The 8,674-nt window shown below is 41.3% G+C and overlaps 1 protein-coding gene across 5 annotated transcripts in view; it reads left to right on the top strand.

The window, feature by feature from the left end:
- Positions 1 to 8,674, top strand: part of IRF2 (interferon regulatory factor 2) — a 42,843-nt gene that overhangs the window by 20,108 nt on the left and 14,061 nt on the right. For all 5 annotated transcript variants that reach the window (XM_035897718.1, XM_035897719.1, XM_035897720.1 and 2 more), the window contains 3 exons: positions 5,208 to 5,307; positions 5,915 to 6,091; positions 8,146 to 8,192. In XM_035897718.1, coding sequence (XP_035753611.1) covers positions 5,208 to 5,307; positions 5,915 to 6,091; positions 8,146 to 8,192 — 324 coding nt within the window. The remainder of the gene's footprint in view (positions 1 to 5,207; positions 5,308 to 5,914; positions 6,092 to 8,145; positions 8,193 to 8,674) is intronic.

Here is an 8,674-nt window from a genome sequence, read left to right as displayed (position 1 = left end):
TCCCTCGCCTGCCAGATCTGAGGCACCCTGCTTTGGCCTGGTGGATTTGTGGCTCCTTTGAAAGCATTTTCCAACTCTTTGTTGTTGGAGCAAGCGTTTCTAGAGACTCCGCTAGGTTGTTTTTTAAGCTGGGAACAGATTGCTCACCAAGTAGCATCGGAGGGATGTGAACAAAATGCCCTCCACCAAAATGAGGTGGAAGGCTATATTCTGTGTTAGACTCAGGGTTGAAGCAACAATCTCCTGTTTCAGACTTGTGTGACTTTTCTGCTACTTCTCAACCTGGGAGAAAACGGGGTAACTTTTCCCCTGACAGACCCAAACCTAATATTCCTGGTCCTGAGTTCTTACTCAGAGCTCTAGACACTTTGAGAGTACAAGCCTGGGCTCCAAAATATCAGTGCCCAATTTGAATTTTTTTTAATTGGCTCAATAAAAAAGGATTGTATTTGAGACTTTGAACAGTAATAAACCCTGGAAGTATTGCATGCGTTCTGCGGTATGCTGGAGAGTAATTCACCACACTGAAAACCATGAAGCTTTTTTGGCTACAGAGGCTACTTTGTTATCAAAATGGGTGGAAATGCACAAAGTCAGGTGCAGAAACATAGGAGCTGCCACTCTGGTTAAGACACTAACCCAGCTAGTCTGGTGTCCTCCTTATAGTAGTAGTTGTTGTGCTCAGGTGTTCATTTTTAGAGCTGAAGAATGGCAATTAAGATTACTACTTTTTATTTCCGCTTTCACAGCTAGAAATGCTCATGACTATAAAATTATCAGGAGCCCTTTAAATTTCAGCTATGAATTTTGTTTCTCAGGAACTTCCTGCATCAGTGACTTTCACATGCTGTGGCGGGATAAATAAATATTGCTTTATCCTTTCCCTAGTTAGCTGCCCTGTGAATTTGAGTAGGTCCTTGTTCTTGCATAATGGGGTCACAGCTGAAGAGGAGGAAGAGACCAGTTTTCACTGTTGTCTTTGTAATTCGAGTCCCACATTCAGGTCCATATGGATTCTTCTCCTTGAGTATCTCTACTTCCGTGTCAGGTCTCTCCTGCTGACAGTCCATCTCTGCTCTCCTTTGCTGGGCGTTCCGGCCCAATCCTGAAGTAATTTCACTGCACTTAGTAGGGCACAGTATTTCAGATTTGAGCTTACTACTCTTACATATAATGTTGTCGTCTGTAGATTTATGTTCACGTAACCTTTTTCGGTACACCCCAGGAATGTACTTGCCTCCTTTGCTCTGCCATGTGAAAATGCTGCCACTGTGCTGAGGGCGTCGTTCTTTCAAGTTCAGCCCACCAGCTAATAATGGCAGTTTGCAAGGCTTGTTATGTTGTTTAGTGTTTGCAGCCCTCTGACTGTGTTGTTACAGCGGTCTCTGCCTTGTGCTTCTGGCATAAACTGTTTGGCATGCAAGAGTTGGTAGCAGATTTTGTCCTTAGTTAGCATATTCTATATTGACCAAGGCTTGTCTCACAAAGTATTTTGAAATTTTTTCTTTTTCCTAAAACAAAGCCCTGGCTCCTAGCAGAAAGAGGATACCAGGCTAAGTGCCCTGCCTTGAGGATTATTAAACTCTGATTTCCCACTTCTACCCTCTGATTTGGCATAATTCAGGGTTGCCTGTATTGTGCTCAACAAGCTAATTGCTCTTCTGAGCATTTCTGTTTAAAAACGTTTAAACACTCATTCCAGCAGTGAATCATTAAACCAAAAATATTTCTATTTTTACTGTAAATCCTGACCATAAACAAAGCCATGCATGGAATTAATGTTACAGTGTCATGTGTATCATAGCCTGTTCTGTACCCACAGAATTGACTCTGGAGGCTGTAGGATTTGGTATTTGTATACCAAATGGTATGGCAAATGGTTTGGTAAAGGACAGTTCACAGTGCAGAAAAGAAGGTGGGTCAGATTAGCAAGAGAATGGCACTTGTGTGTGTACATAGCTTTTAAGGAAATAAGGTTTAAATACTAAAGAAAAAATTACCATTCTGGGTTTGTCATTGGCTGGCTCTTCTTGAGGAATTTTTTGAGACTGAGAAAGGGATTAAACCTCTCTTGGTTAAAAATTACAAACCAGGTGCAGCTGATTTACCTAATTCCCCTACTGTCAGTTGATCACATTGTATCTCCTGTTTTGTATTCCCTTCAAGAACAGACCCCTCTCTACAGGGCTTAAAAAATAAATACTTGAGCATGAGAGAGGAAGGGAATTTCTGTACCTTCCCAGAGAGACAAAACTGGGAGATATGAAGAAAATTACATAGTTCAGTAGAGGGCAGAGGTGGTGTGAGGAGGGGGATAATGAGAAGTCAGTGTCCCTCATCAATCTGGGAAAGGAAATCAGAGTGGAAACATTCAGAGTAGCTGTAACAGGAGTTGAGAGGCAACCTGCTGCTTTGGTGGATGCTTGAAGTATTGCCCTCCAGACAGATGCCGCTATTTAAAATTTGTCCTATGACTTTCTAGCTTGTATGTGATCTCATGCTCGTTCACCTGCTTGGAGCATTTTGCAATGCTGGGGTTGCAAGCGTTCAATATTATTTTCCTCCTCCTGTCAATTTCTAAGAATGTGACACCTTTTCCCTTTTGATGTTCCCACTGGAGTTTGGTAGCAATTCCTGTTACGCTGCAAAAGTTTTGTGTGTTGTGCTTTTGACTTCAGGTGAGGTGAACTTTTTAATAGAAACACAAGACTACTACATAAATGTCCAGTGATGGAGTGCTGTACCAAACAGCACATGATTTTCCAAGTCTAAGAGAAAGTGCTGATGAGCATTTTCCTGTTAAGGTCATTATTAGGAAGCATTGACTGAAGAAGGATGTAGGTAAATGTTTGATAATGTGTGAAATCAAAAATTAGTATTTAAATAGAAAGCATCTAGGTAAACTAGAGCAGAACACACAACCAGATGGTATTGCTGCAGTCCGCAGTCGTGTGGAATTTCAGAGAAGATTAGATATTTGATAGTTGATGAGAAAATCTGTAGTTTCTGTATAGGTACATGTATGTATTATAAAATTATAATGCACATGGATTCTATGATTTTGTTATTTATGTTATAATTTGCTCTTAAGTTCATGTGCTTCAGGACATCTGGGATTGGGAAGAACTTTCTGTAATGAACAGAAACACTGTAATGAACGCTTAGACTGCTGTTGTGAGTGTCCTGGCACCTTGTTTGGAAGCAGGAAGTATGGTTGATGATGGCAGGATGCTATGTCTGGGGTCTTGTTCAGTCTGCTAGTTCCTATAGAGCTTCTTGAATTATCATATGGGATGTGAAATCCATGGTATAACCTCCATAGCATCGTGTAGCATTGTTCAGACCTCTCCCCATCACCAAGCATGAGAAGACTTTTTAATCTAATCAATTCTTAAAAGTGCTTGTTGATAGTAATTGGTTTTTACAGAAGTATGATTTTTTTCCATGTTCATTATAGTCTGTGGGAGAGTGAAGGCAAGGAAGCTTATTCTAGCTCTGATGAATGTGCTGTGGACTACAGGATAGTGAGGCTTTCTTTAGACCAATTCTACTTGGGGAAAGAGGAGAGCGTCTCTGTAGGATGATTTAACTATATAGAGGGGGAAGAGTAAGGAGGCAAAAGGCACATGAGAGAAGTGATGGGAGTAGATTAAGAGGAAGAATGAGAGTGTGAGGGCTTGAAGGGGAATGAGGAATGTGTTAAATATGTGCTTTCACCGAATTAAAGAAAAGATGAACCAAGTGAGATGGGAAGAACGCATTCTGAGCAAGTGAATGTAAATGAGAGAAAGAATTGAAGGAGTTGAAAGATGATACAAAATGCAGGCTCAAAAAAGAAAAGATCACTTGGAAAGGAAGGGAACTAAACCTAACCTTGACATTAGTGACATATTAACCAGACAGACAAGGAAGAAAAGTGGTTGCTGGAGGAAGGGGAAAGGGCAAAGGATTCATCTCACCCTACCACAGACATCTACAATGCAGTCATTTAAATGAGAGCTGCCTGTCTAGGCTCTTTTAGGGTGCAATTCAGTTGGTGTAGCTCAGGCGGCCACCTCAGGAGGAGGGTGCATTTTGCACTGGAAGTGCTTGTCCCTTCCAACCAAGAAGTGGATCTAAACCTGTAGTGGCAGCATTTATAGCACAAGATGTCTGCACGTGAAGCCAGATAAGATGTATTCCCCTCAATAGGGGAGAAAAAAACAAGTGTTGTGGAACAGACTCCTTTTGTATGGCTTTGCAGAAATGAGCATGAAGAGTTCCGAAACAGCTCTGTAGGCTCAGCACATAGTAATTCGTTCCTGTGTTGTATGACGTAAAAGCACATCTGACCCAGCATCCATCTGGCCCAGTATCCTGTGTGCTAAGTGCTTGTGGAAGGAGTGTGGGAAACATGCTGTTGAGCTCTGAAAGCCATTGGGCTCCCAGAACTGGAGCTGCATCCCAAAACTATCATCTTTAATAGTCACCAGTGTACTATCTTCCATGAGTTTTTCTGATCCCTTTGGGAATCAGTTTATACTTCCACCACATAAGGCATGCCCTGGTTTAACGACATGTTGGGTGTTTAAAAAAAAATAATTAAAAAAGCCTTCCTTTGGATTGCTTTAAATGCACTTCTCTTTGGCCTAAAGTTTCTAAACTAAAATATGTTCAACTGTCTTCAATGCCACTCCTCCACATGGGTGTCTTGTATTTTTTATCCCAACTGGAGAGCTGTCTACAGTTGATATCTTCATATGTCTGTTTGCTTGGTGTATAAATTTGAGAGATCCCTTTCCTTCACCATGCTAGTATTTTACTGGCTGAATTATAAATCCCTTGAATTTGTTCTGTTCCTATGGTTGTTTAGTTTCATTTCTAATTTTTCTAGTCATAAAAGTGTCTGTGCTGCCAAAACTAGCCTTTGTTTCAATGTTTAGAAGTGTGTAGCACTGCGTGTTTTATCCATGTGTCAGCTTGGAAAGCTGCCAGGCTCATCGGCCATGAAGGGGCTTCTGAGTATTTCATATACTTAGGGCTGTATTCCGCTTTCAGTGACGCCAGTGAATATTTTCCTATTGAGTTCAGTGACAGCGGCACTGGGTTAGAAGGAAGCAAAACACTTGCAGATGCTGGAACTGTGCTTTTAAATAAGTGACTTAAAGTCATCAGAAGATCCCTCAAGTCAATCAGTGTTGGCATTTCCTGTTTGTTTTCCCTTCCAGGAAAAGAAGATTTTTCAGATTCCCTGGATGCATGCCGCAAGACATGGGTGGGATGTTGAAAAAGACGCTCCCTTATTTAGAAACTGGGCAATTCACACAGGTATTGGAACTCTCTTTCTGCAGGACAGATTTTCACATTGTTTTCCCTCTTAAAGTTACATTTTCCTTCTTTCTTGTCTTTGCTTTTATTAACACAGAGAGTGAATTTAAGTTTCTAGATTTGTGGGAGGCTAAGTGCTTTTTTCAAGGCCTGCCATTCTCTCCAGCTTTATTGAAGCGCCATAACTCATTTGCATTGAGGAACACAGTAAAACTTAATTGATTTAAATGTTAACAAGATTGGATTCAAAATTGTTGGGAGTAGAGCACACTCAGCACTTTGTAGAGTTGGGCCCTTAGGCTTTTTATGCCTTGCTATGGATTTGAGCCAGACATAATAAAGGTAAATGCTGTGCAAGCTTTTCCACACTGCGGTGGAGTCACATCTGATCTGCAGTGTCCTGGGTCTTTCTTGAGCAGAAACTGTTCATCATGTGTTCTAGAAGTGTGCATGGGAATGAGATCACAACACACTCTTGCAACCTCAGCTACTGTTTGAATGCTTGGGAACCGAAGGCTGATACCTTGACGTTAACCTATGCTGTTACTAATTCGCCTTAGGTTTTCAGTTGCACGTTGTGTGTGCCTAACTTTCTTTTCTTGCTTAGGAAAATACCAGTCAGGAGTAGACAAACCTGATCCAAAGACATGGAAGGCAAACTTCCGTTGTGCTATGAACTCTCTGCCTGACATAGAAGAAGTGAAGGACAAAAGTATAAAGAAAGGAAACAATGCCTTCAGGGTGTACCGGATGCTGCCATTATCTGAAAGACCTTCCAAAAAAGGTAGAGGGGAGAGCTTGTCAACATGAGAGTGGTGTTGGGGGCATTGTTACTATTTTGGGGTCCACAAAATGTGCTGGTTCTACTCCTGCTGTGAAGCTGGATGTTTTTATCCAGATGTTGCCCAGAACTTAGGAACAGCTGTATGAAAAATAGGCTATATTCAGTTAAGAGAACAAGCCAGTTGGACAGAAGATCAATGAGATGTGATACCCCCAAGCTGGTGATGTGTGTAAATTGTGTTAGTTCTGTTAAAGCCAGTGGAGCTGTGTTCAGATGCTAGTCCCAGGTCTCCTTCAGTCAAGGAAGATGATTAAGGGGATATTACACACCAATGCATTTAACTCAGTAGGGCCCATACGGAATATGGTGGCAGATATTTTGGTATCTTTTTTCAAGCAAGGGTAGAAATAAACTGGCACTCTGCTGAGCTCTGCTGAAAATATTAAACTGTGAAGCCTCTTCGTTAGTTAACGTAGCTATACTAGGCCGTGAAAAAACAGCCCCCACAGCATGATAACAGTGAAATGGGAAACTATGTTTGAATGCCCAAATTTAGGGATTAGGTCTCCCTCCTGCTGGTAGAGGACCTAACCACCTCATCAATCTCATGAGTATTTGGTTTCTTACGAAACATTGGCTTCTTTATGGCTCATTGGCTTCTTTATGGCTTTGTTACTGGTTTATGGAGTAGAATGATGGCTTCCTTAGTCCTCTGGTATCCTCAAGTGTCTAGGATTTTTGGACAAAAAGATAACCTGCAAACCAAATGCACGGTGTTCTCTAAAATCGAGTTCAATTCACCTGTAGCTCAGTTTGCTGTTTTCTTAACTTGAGAAGTGAAAGGCACATCTTCAGTTTAAGGTCAGTGTGATTGGAAATTATGAACTCTGGCATTTTGGGGGCAGAATCATACTATGAAAGGGAAATCAATCTGCAAAAGCTGGAACTTTCACTTTGAAACTGTTCCCAGTCTCTTGTCAATGGTGTGTTTTGTACATTCAGGCATATTCCCCTGAACCATAACCTGTCCCACTGTGGTAGATTCCTCTCCTAGCTGTAAGAACTAGAAAAGTTCATGATGAAAGCTGAGATTCTGGAGATGGGGGCTGTAGCAGGAGAAGATTCTGTGGCCAGTTACTATAAAGCTCTGACATATTTTGGGCCCTGTATATACTCTCACATGCCCTTTCTAATGTGGCACGTGGTTAAATTTATGTGTGAGTGAGAGCAAAAGAATTTGGCTGCAAACATTTCTAATTCTCAGCGCTATCTTGCAGTAGAGATGGGAGAGGTTCCTGGGACACATCTGTGCGAACAGTGGGGTAGAGCTGAGCTTGCACCAGCAGGTCTGAGCTTCCACATCAAGGTCTCATCAGGTCAGAGGAGGGGCAGGAACACTGGGATCTGCCAAGGCACACGACATTTTGTGAGGGTCTCATGCTGTGTGGTTTTATGGATTCTCAAGTCCAGCATGATTGCATAAACCACTTTTTCGTGAATTATAATATGCGTTTATGTATTTCCCCTCTCAGGTTGCAACTATTTACAGAAATACTTGTTGAAGTTTATTGGGATCTCTCTTGATGTTAAATCAATGAACAATCTCCCTTTTCCTGTAGCTACAGTGAGAGTGTCACAAATGTGATGAGACATATATTTTGATTGTTTTTTTTTTTCCCTTCCACTTCCTTCTTTTTCTTAACAGGCCTTGTTTCTTAGTTTGTCACTCTTCCATATTTTTCACCTTGATGTTTTTGACTGTGTTTGCTTTCCTCAGTCCCATTGTGGTTCTTTTTTGTAGCCCTTTAAAAATGAAACACAAAGCTAGGGTGTTCAAGGTGAATTTTTGACTGCCTAGGCCTTAAGGAAGACTTAAAATTAAGCAAAACAGGTTCTCACTTTCCCAGGAGGTTGTCGTGGTTTAACCCCACAACACCCCAGAGGTGCTGCCATTTTGAGGCCTGTTTTGGGGCTATTTGTTGGTGAATATAGAAAGTGTGAAGGATAACTCATGGCACACAGGACTTTAAGAAGTCTTCCTTCTGTTGTTGCAGGAAAAAAAACGAAGTCCGAGAAGGATGACAAATTCAGACAAATTAAGGTAAGAAGTGTCTGTTTAATAGTGTGAGAGCTTGTGAAAACAATCTGTTGCAAATTTTTTTAATAGCCCCAATAGTATATTGTGGTGGATATTTGCATATCTCTCATGCTTGTGGTTTGGTTAAGTAGCTACAGTTACATGGGATGTTTGGGTTTTTTTTAAAAAATGTGAAGGCTGTTAGAGCCGTGACTGACGTCATCAGTTGACACAGCCCTTGTGTTACAATGCCTGGAGGTTGGAAAACTGGCAGCCTCGGCGATACATTTGCCATTTGTTTGTCTGTGTAAGTAGAAATACAGTAATTACGGAAGGAATGCTTCTGAACAATAGAGCTACCTTTTGGAGCAATTAATTTCTGTGCGTAAGGCATTGGAAATTAATTTTCATTTAGGCGAGGGGGAGTTCTGTCAGAGCTGCAACTTCTGCTCATGTTTTGTCAATTAGAAGCCCTCAGTTGTAAAGCTCCTCAGTCATTGCCTGAG

This window comes from Egretta garzetta, unplaced genomic scaffold (assembly GCF_000687185.1).
Source record: "Egretta garzetta isolate BGI_Z169 unplaced genomic scaffold, ASM68718v1 scaffold46, whole genome shotgun sequence".
NCBI lineage: Eukaryota > Metazoa > Chordata > Aves > Pelecaniformes > Ardeidae > Egretta > Egretta garzetta.
This window is presented reverse-complemented; position numbering and strand designations above follow the sequence as displayed.